The 15,351-nt window shown below is 46.4% G+C and overlaps 1 protein-coding gene across 5 annotated transcripts in view; it reads right to left on the bottom strand.

Annotated features, from left to right (window-relative positions):
• P4HA1 (prolyl 4-hydroxylase subunit alpha 1) overlaps positions 1–14,846 on the bottom strand; it is a 53,236-nt gene extending 38,390 nt beyond the window's left edge. For 2 of the 5 annotated variants that reach the window (XM_075935014.2, XM_075935013.2), the window contains exons 1-4: positions 14,624–14,846; positions 7,003–7,121; positions 5,922–6,018; positions 1,533–1,684 (exon numbers count right to left, since the gene is read on the bottom strand). In XM_075935014.2, coding sequence (XP_075791129.1) covers positions 1,533–1,684; positions 5,922–6,018; positions 7,003–7,090 — 337 coding nt within the window. In that variant the 5' untranslated portion in view covers positions 7,091–7,121; positions 14,624–14,846. Of the gene's footprint in view, positions 1–1,532; positions 1,685–5,921; positions 6,019–7,002; positions 7,122–8,533; positions 8,621–14,623 lie in introns of all 5 variants that reach the window. The other 3 variants (XM_075935012.2, XM_075935011.2, XM_075935010.2) reach the window with 3 other exon arrangements.
• Between the last annotated feature and the right edge of the window lie 505 nt (positions 14,847–15,351).

Raw genomic sequence — 15,351 nt, forward strand, 5'->3', positions numbered from 1 at the left:
GCCCTGCTGCAGGTAACCAGGTTTCCCCAGCTCTGTGCTGCCACATGTTGCCGGGCTTCTCTGGCACCCAGCCCCATACTGCCGTAGGTGGATGGGGTTCTTCTCCTTGCTGCTGCTGCTAGTGACCAAGGTTCCCCAGCCCTGCGCTGCCAGGGTTCTACGGCTCCGGTGCCAGGCCCAGCACTCCTGTGGGGCTCCTCTAGCCCTGCCGCCCCCAGCTCTGGCTGGGCTCCTGAATCTCCTGCTGTTAGGCTCCCGGATCTCCTGCTATTAGGCTCCTGGGCTCTCTGGTCCAGGAGCAACCCACGGTCCTGCTGGACCATGGGTGTTGCCGGACCAGAAAGTGCCAGATTTTAGAAGTGCAAAATGTATCATTGTTCCTACCCATGCAGTACCAACCTTGAGGAGCATCTGTGATATTATTCCAGCAAGTGTATTAGGAATAAACATCACCACTGATTTCACACCAAAGGATGTTGAAAGACACCTTATTTTAAGTAGAAGCTTATATGGGGTAGTTTCTCAGCATTAAGTGTGTAGTTTAATTTTCACAATACTTCACCATGATTGAAAATCTTGATTCAGAGTATACTTCTGAATATCAGTCCTTCAAATTTTTTTTTTTAAACTTCCATGCAGTTTTTGGGATAGGAGGGAGAGAAAGTATTTTTGGGGTAGTGAAAAAAAAGAGTATAAATTAATGTAAATTAAGTTTTATAAGCCCACAAAATGAAGGCCCCATTCACATACTAAGGCAACAGGAAGTCAACAGGGAAACAAGACTTTAAAGTCTTTAAAAATCAATATTTGAGGACTTCAGAAAAATCAGTAAATTCAGCCAGAGGTTATGGATTATGGACCTGGTTCAGAAGACAGATTAGATAATCATGACTGTCTCTTCTAGCCCTAAAGTCTTTGAGTAAACAGGTACATATACTGCTTCCTTGGGGACAGCATGCATGGTATTGCTGAGAGTGCTCAACAGATAAGGTGCCAAATACTACAACAGAATGCTTCAAAACGTCTTGGGGACTGGGATATATATTAACGTGCAAGATAAACTAAGGCACAGCCTAAAGACGACTGGCTGGCGAATAGACTGTTTCAGGGAGCGGATACCTAGTTAAACTCTAGCAAGTTTCTATCTTGCTGGAGGCAGGGGATAACCAAGTGACAAACCTGAACACCAAGAACCATCAAAAAGTCCCCTCTGAGGAAACAGAGCTCTGAATTTACTGATTTAGTCCTTCTGCCACTGAAGTTTTCTTTGAGATTCTGATTTATTTCTGTATAGCTCCAAGCTGGTCAAACTTTTTACCAGCATCATCAGCAATGTGATAAGGTGATAAGTGCATTACATGTACCTACATACAGGGGAAAAAGGGTTCTACAAGAGAGACTCACATTGTTGAAAATTGGGTTTCTTCAATGATGCATGCAAGATACAAGTCAAATAATTTTTCCGGCCAAAGTGTTTGATCATTGATTTTTGTACTGCAGAGGCAGTACAAATACATGTTCCTCAGACTTACCATCAGACATATCCTTCAGGACCAGATTCTCCAGCTCACCCCACTCAGTGTTAAGTCGTTTCATTAACTTGAATGCATTTACAGGGTGCCCCAAGAATCCTTCTGGGTCTTTTGTAGCAGTGTCCGTCAGCTGATCTAACTTCTCTGCCCATCTATGAAACATATTAGGAACAAGCTTAATATAATCTCATTTAAATAATTTCCTATGTATTGTAAAACTAATGTAGAGCTACATAAGTCTCTTGACTGAAAGCTTCCAATACAAGCGGTTTGTTTTTATTTTATCTATAGGTAGAGTGTCTGCAAAAATAAAAAAATGTTCTCAGCCGTATAAACCTTGAAGTAGTGTCACTCATGATCTTTCAGCAATAAAGCACAGTGCGCCAATACAGGACTCCTTTACAAAATGCAGGAAGAAAGCTAAATAAATACTGCCATATGTGGTGTCCCAGCAATTGCTTTGTAAGATTTCACTCAGAAATGAATACAGGCAGTCCCCGACTTACGCGGATCCAACTTACATCGGATCCGCAGTTACGAATGGGGCTCCCCCGGAGGACACGGACTGTGGGACCTCGCGGTCCTGCCGCCCGTGTACTCCGGGGCTTTCTCCGCGTCTCCCTGGTCTGCAGACCAGGAAGACGCAGAGCAAAGCCGCGGGGGGGCTCGGGCAGCGAGGCAGCCCAGGCGCGCCTGGGCTGCTCCGCTGCCGGCTTCCCCAAGGCTTCGCAAAGCCGCGGGGAAGGCAGCAGTGGGACAGCCCAGACGCCCCGCGGCTGTCCCGCTGCTGGCGTCCTCAGAGGCTTTGCTCCCCGTCTCCCTGGCAGACCAGGGAGATGGGGAGCAAAGCCGCGGAGGACCCAGGTGGCGGGACCGCGGTGCGTCTCGGTCCGCCGCCCGCGTCCTCCTGGTCTGCTGGGGGGGGGGGGGGGGGAGCTAGTACGCAACCCCCCCCCCCCCCCCCAGCAGACTAGGCTTTTCTCCAGACACCTGTGGCAGAGCAGCTGGGGCGCTGCCGGTTGGTCCCGCAGCGCCGCTCTGGGTGCTACTGGACCAACCCGGCAGCACCCCAGCTGCTCTGTCCCAGGCGTCCTGATTCAGCCGCTGCTGGTCAGTTTCAGCAGCGGCTGAAATAGGACGCCTGGGGCGGAGCAGATGGGGTGCTGCTGGGTTGGTCCAGTAGCGCCGAGGAGCGGCGCTACTGGAGCAACCCAGCAGCACCCCAGCTGCTCTGCCCCAGGCGTCCCCAAGTCAGCTTCTGCTGAAACTGACCAGCGCTGACTACAGGAAGCCCCAGGCAGAGTTGCTCTGCCCCGGGCTTCCTGGAATCAGCTGCTGATCAGTTTCAGCAGCAGCTGACTTGGGGACGCCTGGGGTTCTTAAGTTGATTCTGTATGTAAGTCAGAACTGGCGGTCAGTTTCAGCAGCGGCTGAATCTGGACGCCAGTTTCGACTTACATACAGATTCAACTTAAGAACAAACCTACAGTCCCTATCTTGTACGTAACCCGGGGACTGCCTGTAATGCAATTCAAAGTCTTAATATGGTATGTTTAGATATAATTTTGTACTTGGAAAAAGAAAAAAAACCACAGTTGAAAATAAGTTCTACTCACTAACTGGAGGGGAAAAAAAAAAAAAAAAAAAAACAACAGTACCTAGACATTAAATTTTGAAAGTTAGTCACTGAGCATGCTCAGCCCTGAGCCATATAGTCTGGTCCTTTCCAGAAAACTCTACTCTGGAATCTAAGCTTTTATTTAAATAATATATATATATACACACATACAAAAAAAAGCCAAACCTGGCTCTCATAGTTCCAATTAAAATATCTGGACAAGAACGGATTGTAAACTGATGCAGCACTGTATTCCTCTATTTTCAGGCAACTTAGTATATGTATTTATGAGAAGCTGTCCTATATCAGGTTGCAAAAAAAAAAAAACCCTCTAAACTCTCTTTCAACAATTTGTACAGGGCAATGCAAAATAAAAGCTAGTAGCTTATTGAAAACTGAAAGTTATTTTAATATACACACAAACCTGCTAATGAACTTTAGTTTACCATAGCAGAAAGTAGGGAACCTTGCATAAACTTAGCACAAGCTCACTTCACAGTAAATAGAATTTATATTTAGACACACAGAAAGTAAGTTTACCTAGTTGACTGACTGCTCCTTTTGGGGCGTTGGATACAATTTTTTTTTTTACACACTATTCACTAGGGATGCAAAAGGTTAACCAGTAAGTCCCAATTCTAGTTAACCAGTAGAGGCTGGAACAGCTCCTTATCTATCCTGGCTTATTTAAGCTTTATACTGGAGAGCCTGATGCACTTGTAATTCTTACAATTTTAGCAGTTATATGGTTACATGTTTAAACTCATTTTTACACCCTTATATTTACTCCTCCCATGGATCCTCCCAACCCCACCTGAAGCCCTTTCCTGCCCACAGAAGCCCCATGTTGTGGTTACCCTCCTCCACAGCAGAACATTGGTATGTCTGCACATAATCCTTTATAGCAGCACAACTGCTCAACTACAGTGTAGAAGCTACCCAATGTGATGGGGGGGGGGGGGGAGATGGATGGAGTCCCCCATTGGCACAAGTAATCCACCTCCCCAAGGAGGAGAAGCTAGGTTGACAGACTTTTTCTGTAAACCTAACACTGTCTACGCCGGTGGGAGGGGAGAGGAGCTAGGTCTCAATGGTGTGGACTTGCTACATCTCAGAGACCCAATAATAAAAAAGTGCCCTGTATAGACCAGCCCTTCAACTGAACATGTCTCCCTAGTGGAAGTGCTAGTGCTAGCTGTCAGCTAAATACAGGCTTACTAACAAGCTGTGCGCTTTTCTTCCATGGCCAGGGGTTGAGCCTGCTCTGTGAAATGCTTCTAGCTTTTATAAACACTGTAATATACAAAAGGCCTGATAACAGGATTTCATTGAATTGACAGCACTGAATTTTCACTATTCTATGAGAGTTTTAAAGAGCCTGCAAGCCATCTTTACAGCTATAAAGGAGGCTGAAGCCAAGACTTTGTTCCTAATAAGCTTCTATACTAAATAAACTGGACCATAATCCATACACAAATTGATGACCCCTCTTTTCTCCAACTTCAGTAGCCAGTGGAATGTACTCATACTCCGCAGCTGTAAAATTGTGTACACTAAGTTTTAAAAACAAGGTGTTTTGTTTAAATTTGAAGTCTTTGGTTTTTAAACCTGTTGATATACATATATGTCCCTTCATGCTTTCACCCCCATTCCAGAGAAAGAACTCCTCATTGGCTTGGAAGCACTGCTTGGTAACAACCCAAAGAAGCATGGAGTGACATGTTCCTTTTCATCATCAGAGTCACATACCATCAGTAGAAAATAGTTTCTTTTTTAGCCGTTGCAGTTGTGTAGTTTCTACCTCATAAGTATGTGTTAGGGATGTTAGCAAACATTTATTTTTGTAAATGTGTAACTGCTGAATTATTCAGCAATTACATTTTTACATATAGAGGAGGCAGGCGGAGCCAATGCTGGCAGGGAGCCAGCTTTTAAGCCAGCCTTCTGCGAGTGCAGCTCCTGACACCCTCTCCCCCTCAACTTCTGCCCCAAAAGTAAGCTGTACTTGTACTGTAGCACAATCACTGTCGTAATTAAATAAAGTGAACTGAACGACTGTCATTTTTACAGTGCAAATATTTATAATCATAAGCAATAACGTGAGCACAGTACACTTTGTATTTGGTGTTGTAACTGAAATAAGATATATTTGAAAACAGAAAGATATCCAAAATATTTAATTCATTTCAACTGGTATTAACAGCATGATTAAAACAGCGCTCAATTTTTTTAAAATCGTGATTGTGAGTTAATGGCAATTAATCAACAGCCCTAATTTAAACCAACTCGGCTTTTATGAAAAAAGTATGACATGTAGAAGAGATTATGGCATCAGGTGTTTTTGTAATGATCTACTAGAATTCATCTGGGAGGGCTGTTGGACTAGTTACAGCTCATCCACACCGCAACATCTGATCAAACTTGGTTAAGCTACAGCACATCGTGTTCTCTCTAACACACACTTTTGGTTTGTTCTTTTCCCATCATCAGCAAGACACTTTTTTGTAAGAACTTCACTCCCCTGGGAATCCTGCCAAAAGGCATCAGAATTTCTCAATACAGAAAGCAGGACTGTCCTAAAACCAATTAATTAAAAGAATGCCTCAAAAAAAATTAGTTAGGAAACAAAATCTTGCAAAAATTACAAATTTTTATCCCCGAGTAATTTATTGCTCAGATCTGTCAAGAGATCTGTTAAACTTTCGAGAACTTTCATGTACATAAAGGTGGAGTCACAATTAAATATTCGTGTTACGAAACCAGACACTTACTGTTTGATCTGTTCCAGCTTGGTCTCCTCTGCCTTGATATAATCTTTCAGTGATGTCACTAGATCTTTTTCTGTGTTAATTAAGTCTGTCATGTGACCTAGAGAGGAAGCAATGATTTCAACTGATTATCAGATCTCCCTGCTCCTCATCATTTAGATCTCTCTCTCTCTCTCAAACCCCAGTCCACGAACATTCTCTAGTCCCGGAGATCTCCCTGACAGTTTAGTAAGGGAGCGAGCTGGTCCCTGGTATCAAAAAGGCTGAGAAACACTGTTTTAGAATGATTTCCCATTGCAACAAACTTGGATGCAAAACATTCAAGAAGGTGTTTACTTGGCTAGTCATTCTTGTTATTATCCATAATGAAGCGTTCAAATAGGATTACTCTCCCATTGATGGAACTTAGAGACACACAATCCTGTGATAACCTGTTGCCTTGGAAACAAATGCAGTGTCACAAATTTAGCATTATGACTAATTCAGGACTCAATTAGTACAGAATAGACACAATGAGGGAGTAAGCTGTTATTCAAACATAACTGACCCATGGCAAGAATTATGGAGGTACACAAAGCAGTATGTGTTTAACTTGCTTTGCTTGCACTGACAGATTGGTTCTCAGCTACAGATTCATAAAGCAGTAAATCCTGCAAGAAATACAGCAAAAAGGCAGACGAACCATATAATCCTAAAGTAAACACCAGTTTAAGAAACATTTCATATATTATTAAAATATTTCAGGGAAAGGAGACAACATTGTACAGCCGAATCAAGAATTATTTCATTTACTCAATACACAAGAAGTAGTCCTCTATCCAAACTATGGGTTTGAATCCAATACCTCTAAACATATACCGTGGATATGTATCCTGGCCTCTTGTCATTTTAAGAACTGAAGTGATTGACGGAAAATTCTCTCTCAAAAAAGAAAAAAAGTGAGGGCACTAAGAACTACTAGTGCATTTAGAGCTCTGATAATTTAAAGCACACAACTTCATCTTTAATTACATAACCAGAGTCAGTTATGAAAGTTGGCAGACAGAACTCTGCAGTTCACTGTACATACAGAAGCAAATCTTACCAATTGAAGTGAAGAAGTCCATATGGGCATAAGAATGAGGCAGCAAAAAGCTCAGGACTAAAGAACACCAAACCTTTATGCATGCCATAGTTCAACAGCTGTTGCTTCAGCACACACCCCTACAAGAGAAATATAGTCATTAGCAGATTTTTTTATGCATGATAGCACTTAGCCAGATTTTACTCACAATTAGGATAAAGCTGCTTTTTTATTCACACTATTTCAACTGATATTATTTACCCAACACCAGCTGGCTCTGCTAACAAGAATAAGTTATCATAACCAAACACTTGTTCTCTAACCAACCTGCAGCAAGCACATAATGTAGGAGGAGAGCCAGAGAACAGAGCCTGGGGACTTCCATGCTTGCACCTGATCTAAATTTATCACCAGGGCAAAATTCTCTCTGGTGTAATCCCACGGAAGCCAATGGAGTTTGCTCCCCAAACGACCCAGTTCCGCTCTTCTTTATTCAAAGGAAGCTGTATCCACATATTTTGTGCCGTTAAGGTGCCAAAAGAAAGTCTTCAAATGAGAAACAGAGTGCCTATACTGTTAGGGTATATTTATACTGTAACGAGAACAGATGTGTAGCGAGGGAGGGGCAGGGGCGAGGGGGGGGGGGGAAGTTGTCCCTGGGAGCCACCCCGGGGGGGGGCGCGTGCTGGGGTGGGAGTGGGGCACACACCACACAGACCCCCTGACACTTAGAGTAGCGAGCCAGGAGCTGAGCCGGGGGGGGGGGGGGAGGGAAGGGGGGGCACGCAGGTACATTGGGGTACTATTTTTTTTTTTTTTTAAAAAAAGGTACTTTAAAAAAACTTAATGGTCTAGTAGCACTTTAAAGACTGACAAAACACGTAGATGGTATCATGAGCTTTCGCGGGCAAAACCCACTTCCACCCACAAAATCTCATGATACCACCATCTAGGTGTTTTGTTAGTCTTTAAAGTGCTACTAGACTATTTGTTGTTTAAGTTTTTCCTGTTACAGACTAGCTCGGCTACCCCTCTGAAGCTTATTAAAAAAGGTTGAGAAACACTGCTCTATACTATACCATTCTTCTTGGCCTCCTTGTTTCCTTTCTCCTTTGGTGAGTTGGGCATGCAGGAGTTTTGGTAAAAATATATCAGATACGTGCACACAGCTGGTTCTCAACCTCAGCTGGTGCTGGATTATTAGAGCCTCAATTCTAAAGAAGTTGGCATTACTGAAGTGATAGATCACCCCACATTTTGTTGCAGATTTTCCTAAGAAAATGCGGATGTTTTCTATAGGTCACCCACATCTCTAAGTCATAGCAGAGACATGGGATTAATATAGCTCTCAACAAAAAGTCTTATACATGTTCTGATGTTGTGATTGCCTCTCCAGGTGTTCACAATCTGCTCAAGACAAAGTTGGCCTTGAATTTTGATATCTATGGCTTCATTTGAATGACGTGTGAAATTTGGAAAAGCAGCTCAGAGAGACCTCTCCTTTTTACTTAATCTCACCACAGCCTGAAGATAAATCTTTACTTTATCTCACCACAGCCTGAAGGAAAAAGTCCTCATGGCAGACAAAGCCATGCTTGCAGTGTATCCTCAGCCTTAGGCACTTGAAGCAATAAGTAGCCTTCAAGAAAGAGAAGGTGATTCTCATGTTGTTTATTTAAAAGTTTGTCTAATATAACTGAGTATTACTTTAACAGATAAATTAATCTTTTACATTCATAACTCATGTAGTTTAATCGGTGTGCGACAGTATGAAAAACAATTAGGTTAACTAGGTAAGTAACTGGGCAGTTAGGAAGCATTATAGATTGCTTACAATAAATTTGATATGCTCAAAATCTTTTTTTACTGTTTATATTCATTAAAGCAACGAGTTCCTCATTTGCTGTAACAGTGGTTTTAAATGCTTGACTGAAATATAGTGATGAAATTCATATTTAGGTTGTATAACATTTATTTCTCTTGTGTTTTATAAAACGTACGCATTTTAAGAATTCGACTTATGTAAAAGACATGAAAAAGACCCTCTGCCAGAGTGTTAGTGCATGTGGGGCTCAGCCCCAAACTGGAGGGGGTTGAGTAAGATGCAGTACAAACTCCTCTACCTCCTCCCAGGGGTCAGGCTCAGCCAGGCACCAGATTCGGGGCCTTGCCGCACAGTGGCGGTGTGGTGGGGCACAAATTTGCCTTTGCCCAGTGCGCATAACAGCCTCGCTACACCTCTGAGCCAGAAGCATGCTTTGCAGTCAGGTAGACAAATTCATGCCAGCCCTGAGCTAGTTCACTAAAAATAGCAATATAGAAGTTGCTGGTTTAGGCACATACCCAAACTCAGTCCGGCTTAGAAATGGGCAACTAGTTCACTGCCTGTGCAGCAACAACTATGTTACTATTTTTAGCATGCTGGCTCAAACAGAGCGAGCACAAGTCTACCAGGACCAGGACGCACATTTCCAGTTGCGGTATAGACATATCCTTAATGTGACTGCTGAACCTCTCATTTTATTTTCAAGTAAGTTCAGCACTTGCCACATTCAACTGAATCAAGCAAATAAGCCAGGGGTCTCCAAACTACGGCCCGGGGGCCGGATGCGGCCCGCGAGGCCTTCTCATCCGGCCCGTGGAGACCTTTTTGGATTCAAAGGCAGAAGAAGTGAGATTGTTTCAAAACCCATTTGAAGCAGATGTGGCCAGTTGCCCAGATGAACTGCAGCTGGAAGTCATTGAGTTGCAAGCAAATGACCTCCTTAGGGACAAGTTCAAAATAGGACTGGTGGGTTTTTACCAGTTTTTGCCCAAGGAAGACTTTCCTAATGTCAAAACTTTTGCATCAAGGTACCTTTCAATCTTTGGAACAACATACCTGTGTGAACAAACATTTTCAAGAATGAAATACGTGAAGAACAATTTGAGAACAAACTTGTCCGATGATAATCTCAGGTCACTGTTGATGTTAGGGACAACAAATCTAAAGCCAGAAATGTCTGCTATTTTGGCATCCAGGAAACAATTTCACCATTCACACTAATACAGGTGTTCATGTGTAGTGTATGAATGTGTTATTAAATAATAACTGAATAAAATAATATTAAATAAATAATTAAAAACAACATCCATGTTTTGATTGTTTTTTATTTGGACCTCAAGTGTGTAGTCGGCCCCCGAACTGCTGTTTGATAGTTAATGCGGCCCTCGGGCTGAAAAGTTTGGAGACCCCTGAAATAAACGATAAACCTATGCACTGATTACAAAGCACAAACCGTTCTACTACACCGGGGCTGGCAACCCCCAGCACACATGCCACAAGCAGCATGTGAGCCGATTTTGAGTGGCACAACCAGCCTCACCTGCTATTAGCACCCTCCTACTTCCACGACAGCAGGTTAGACTTCAAGTCCAGCTGCTGTGTGCTTGGAGGCACCATAGCCAGCTGCAGTGCATGCAGCCTAACCTGGAGCTGAAGGAAGGGGAGGGCACCAGCAGCAGGTTTGGCTGCGCGTACAGTAGCTGTGCACTCATAATGTCCCTGAACTGGATGCAGTGCGCGCTGCTGCCTGCAAATCCCTGCTCCACCACGATCCTTCACTGCCCCACACGGGACTGCCTCTGTGGCATGCTCCCCGCCCTTCACCCCCCCCATCCAGCTACGCTGGCATTACTTCCTCTTCTTCCAGAAGGCTACTGCTGAGGGAACCTCCACCCCTTGGAGCCGCTGGCGAGTGGAACAGGTGGCATGAAACTGAATGGCTTGCAGCTGGCTGAACTGCCTCAGCCCTAGCAGGACTTCTGTCTGTGCCAGGGGGACACGCTGACCCGTGCCAGCCACATGGCTGAGGCCCTGGAGGCCTACAGCACCACTGGCCTGTGAGGAGCCCACAGCATTTCAAAGTGCAACGCGCTGCTCGCAGGGCGGGAGGAGGCTTCCCGCACTCCCCAGCCCTGATTGGCCTGGGGGAGCATGCCAAGCCTCTTCCAGGGCATGGGTACTTAGTGGGAAGGGGGAGCAAAGGGGCTCCTGCACCCCCACACCAATCATGGTCTGGGGGTGCAGTAGCCCCACCCATTCCCGTTTAGGCACCCAGGCTAAAATTATTGCCCACCGCTGATCCAGAGGCTATATGGCTAGCTGCACTGGGAGGAACACACAAAGCCTACCTCCCTTCCCCCTGCAGCACAGAGACCCACAGAGAGCAGCTAGCCACTTTGAGCAGAGCTGCTTTGTGCAGCAGAGGTGGACGGGTGGATTAAAACACTTAGCAGACCAGATATGGTTAGTGTGCCATACATCCATCTCCCCTCCGTCCCCCGGATCTAGACTACAGCCTGGATCCTGCTCAGAGATCAATCTGCCAGTGGTCAATTTAGTGGGTCTAGTGAAGAGCTGCTGAATCGATTGCAGATAACTGTCCTGTGGATCCTGTTAACCTTCGTGTCTGAGGTAGAGTAAGGAAAGTCAAAAGGAGAGTTTCTCCCATTGACAACCTGGAGTGTAGACCATGCAGTAACTTTACATAAATAACGTAGCTGGAGTTGCACCACTTAAGTCAACTTTTTGCTGTAATGTAGATCTAAGTTGACCCAAGTTTTTGGCTAGATCAGTGGTCTCCAACCTTTAAGACAATGATCACTGTCTAAATTTAAGGGCAACCCAAGATCAACCCTGCCCCCTTCCCTGAGGCCTGGCACCTTTTCTGAAGCCCCATCCCATATACACCATCCCCCTCTCCTCCACCCTCACTCACTCAGTGTCACCAAGGCAGGGAGATGGTGTTTGGGAGGCAGTATAGGCTCTAACTGGGGCTGAAGGGCAGCGTGACAGAGGACTCTGGACTGAGCTTGCAGGAGGGGGTTAGGGTGCAGGAGAGAGTGTGGAGTACTGGCTCAGAGGGGGTTGGTGCTGGGATAAGTGCTTGAAGGACAGGAGGGAACAGGGTTATCCCAACGGAAGGAGTGGGGCCCCTCTACCCTAGGTCTGATCTCATCCTGCCTCTTCCTCACCATCTCCCACTCCTGTTCCACCCACCTGCTCCCCACCCCAGAATGACACAGTCCATGGGAATTACCAAGGAGCCTGGCATGGGGAGGCAGCAGGGGTCCCCTCCACACTTACCATGGCACCAGGAGCCACAGAAAGTGGAATGACCCAACAGCCTATCCCACTTCACTGCCATCTGGGTCACTCCACTTCATCATGGCAGTGGCAAGCCCCAGCCTACTGTGCTCCACTCACCCAAACATGCTTCATTAGCAGGGCTCGATGACTGCAGTGAAAGCCACCTCGCCAGCCCTGCACAGCGCATGCACGGTCAGCCGGTGAACGGGACAACCGGCTGAAATCTACTCGCCACAGGTGAGTAGATAAGCGTATTTGTCAAGCCCTGTTCATCAGGATTCTGGGAGGGGGTTTAGAATGCAGATGATGATATGGGGCGCTAGCTCTGGAAGGGCCTGGGGTGCAGCCTTCCAACAGGCAGCATTTACCATGGGCAGCTCCTAATTGGCAGCACAGTGAGGCTACAGCAGACTCCCTGCCTGCCCTGACCACAACCCACTCCTGAAAGGGGACAACATGCCCCTGTGGCCCCAGGAGCTGGGGAAGGGGGAAGCACATAGCTCTGTGCACTGCCCCCTAAACCTGCACTGCCCTGCTCAGCTCCCATTGGCCACAGTTTCCTATTCCTGGTCAATGGGAGCTGCAGGAATAGTGCTAGCAGGCAGGAGCAATGCGCCAACACTCCTGCCCTCTCACCACACACACAGGGAGCCACATTAATCTCTTCTAGGAATGGGTGAATGGTGAGAGGCAGAGGCAAGCAGGGAACCTGTTATGGCAGCCCCACTAAACTACAGGAGATCAGGATTGACCAGTTGATCAGTGGCCCCTGACTTCCAAAAACTTCACACCCTGTCCCATGTCATTAGGCCAACCTAACCCCCACTGTGAACACAGTCAGGTTGATAAGTTCATAGCTACAGAGATCTATTGTTGCAGTTCATTGGGGGTAGTTTAGTTATGCTGCCAGGAGAATTCTCTCCTGCCAGCAAAGAGAAGCTACACAGGAGTGGTTAGGTTCATAGTATAGACACTGCCTTACAAAGAGGAAAAAAAAGGTGCCTGTGTACCTTATTTTCCAAACTCTCCTGGACATATTGCATTATTAAATTAAGGTCAAAATGAACAAAGTCATCTTTATTAGGACCTAATACAAGAAAATCAAACTATTGTATGTCTAGGAATTACAGTGGTTGCCACAAGATCAAAACTGCAATATAATGCAAAGCTTCTACATTTCATAGTCCCACTTAAACATAAGCTACAATTAAGTTTACAGTTACATTTAAAATCTAATTTTCTTTTGCTTTTAACACCATATGTATGCAACTGATGCTCATTAAATGTACTTTTGCTCCTCCAAAACTCAGTTTAAAATTCTGTTTGGTCTCACATAACTAAAGAGAATGATGCAATTGTAAACTTCTCAAAAGAAGAACTGATTAGATTAGTAGTTCCATATAAGTCACAAGTAGCTTAGAGCAATTTCTTCCTCTGGAAAAATAATACTCTTTCAATTTTCGGTTACTAGTGTAATGGGATTTATGCAATGCCAGATTTCTCACACCTAGAATATTTTCAATTAAATTGTATGCTCTTTATTCATATTATATAACAGTAACTATAAATAGGGAAAATAAAAAACTTCTAGAAGTTTATAAAGCAAGCAAAAACATTAGTGAAAGAATGATACTGCCAGTGCCACGTATCACCCCCTCCCCCACGCACATAATGAATTTCCTCTTTCCAAACTTCTTTCCAAGAGGAATCTCAACAACAAAAACCCTACAGCTCTTTAAAATAGACTAAAAATTAAATATTTGGCACAGTATGTAATCCTCACGTGTCAATTATTGATTCTCGTGCTTGTCTAGGTCTTTGAAAAAGGACCACTCTACAGCACTCTGCATAAAATTATATTACTAGCATCTGACAAGCTTCCCTCTTCCCCCCCTTCTATTTTTTCTTTAAAAAAACTGCTTTAAACTACCCACATACAATTCAGTCTGCTAAAGACAGCAGATCAGGAGTTACAAGGAAAACCTGTGTGTGTAGCCTGAGGTTACTAAATTCCTGGTTTAAACAAGTACATCTACTAACACGCACTCTGCTACCATGACAATGGGCACAGGCTTAGACTAGAGATGGGTTAATCCAGCACGGCACTTGAAAGGAGGAGAAATCTGTTCCTATGTCAGAAGTGGCAAACACGTGCGTAAACCCGATCAATACGCAGGGCAGTCTCCCGCAAACAGGCTTCCCTCGCGGAAAGAAGATTCGGGATGAGCGGGAGGACGGAGCTAGCGCCCAGAGTGGGCGGATAACGTCTCCCGCCTGGACACCCCCTTCCCGCCGGGCCCGGGGGGCTGCTGCGCGGCTCGCAAGGGACCCTCTGGCCAGCCCCGGGCCGCACCGGTGCTCGCGAGCGCTCCCCCCGCATCCCCGCAGGGTCCGGCCCGCCACAGAGCCCCCGCAGGCAGCGGGCGAGGACACCCGCCCCCAGGGAAGGGATCCCCAACAAGGGCCTCTCGGCGGGGCCGGCCGCCCGCGGCTCCCCTCGCGCCCCCTCACCTGAGAGACGCTGCGGGCTGCTCCGGCGGGGACCCTGCGCCGGGCCGGGCCGCGGTGAGACACGATAGGACCTGGCGTGAGGTGCGGCCCGGGCCTCTTCCAAGTCTTTATATCGGCCGGGGCCCCTGTGGCTCCGCCCGCTGTTGGGAGGGGGCAGCGGCGGCCACAGCTGCTGGCCACGCTGAGTCTACGTGAGCTCAAGCACAGCGGCGCCCCTATGTTCTGCGCATGCGCGGCAGCCGGCTGACAAGGTCCCTGGCAAACGATGTGGGCGTGGCTCCGTGCGCACCTGAGGGCGGGCAGCCTGCGCCCCCTACCCTGGGCGGCCCCTCGCGCTGCGCGCCGCCGGGAAGGGGGGGGGGGGGGAAAGAGGCCTGTCTCCTGCCCGTGGGTCAGAGCCCGATCCACTGCACGGCTCCTGCGTGCCCAGGCCTGTGTCAGCCACACCCAGCCTTAGGCATGCACTCGCTACCAGCAAGCCCAAAGGAGAGAAACGGGGCTTACTCTGGGGCGGGGCTAGTCAGCCTTGGAAGCCCCGGGGGGCCGCATTGATAACAGCACATGCCCAGGGCCAGTGTGGTTGTATACACGTGCAAATAGCTTCTTTCACAGTGCCAGGCCTTAATACAAAGATTAAGGTAAGACTACACAACAGGCAGGGCCCATTTAAGGCAGTTCTGCTGATAATAAAATGCAACAGCCACCGAGTTTCATCCATGTGACAGCAC

The sequence above is a fragment of the Pelodiscus sinensis genome, chromosome 8 (genome assembly GCF_052426305.1).
Source record: "Pelodiscus sinensis isolate ZL-2025 chromosome 8, ASM5242630v1, whole genome shotgun sequence".
In the NCBI taxonomy this organism is placed as follows: domain Eukaryota; kingdom Metazoa; phylum Chordata; order Testudines; family Trionychidae; genus Pelodiscus; species Pelodiscus sinensis.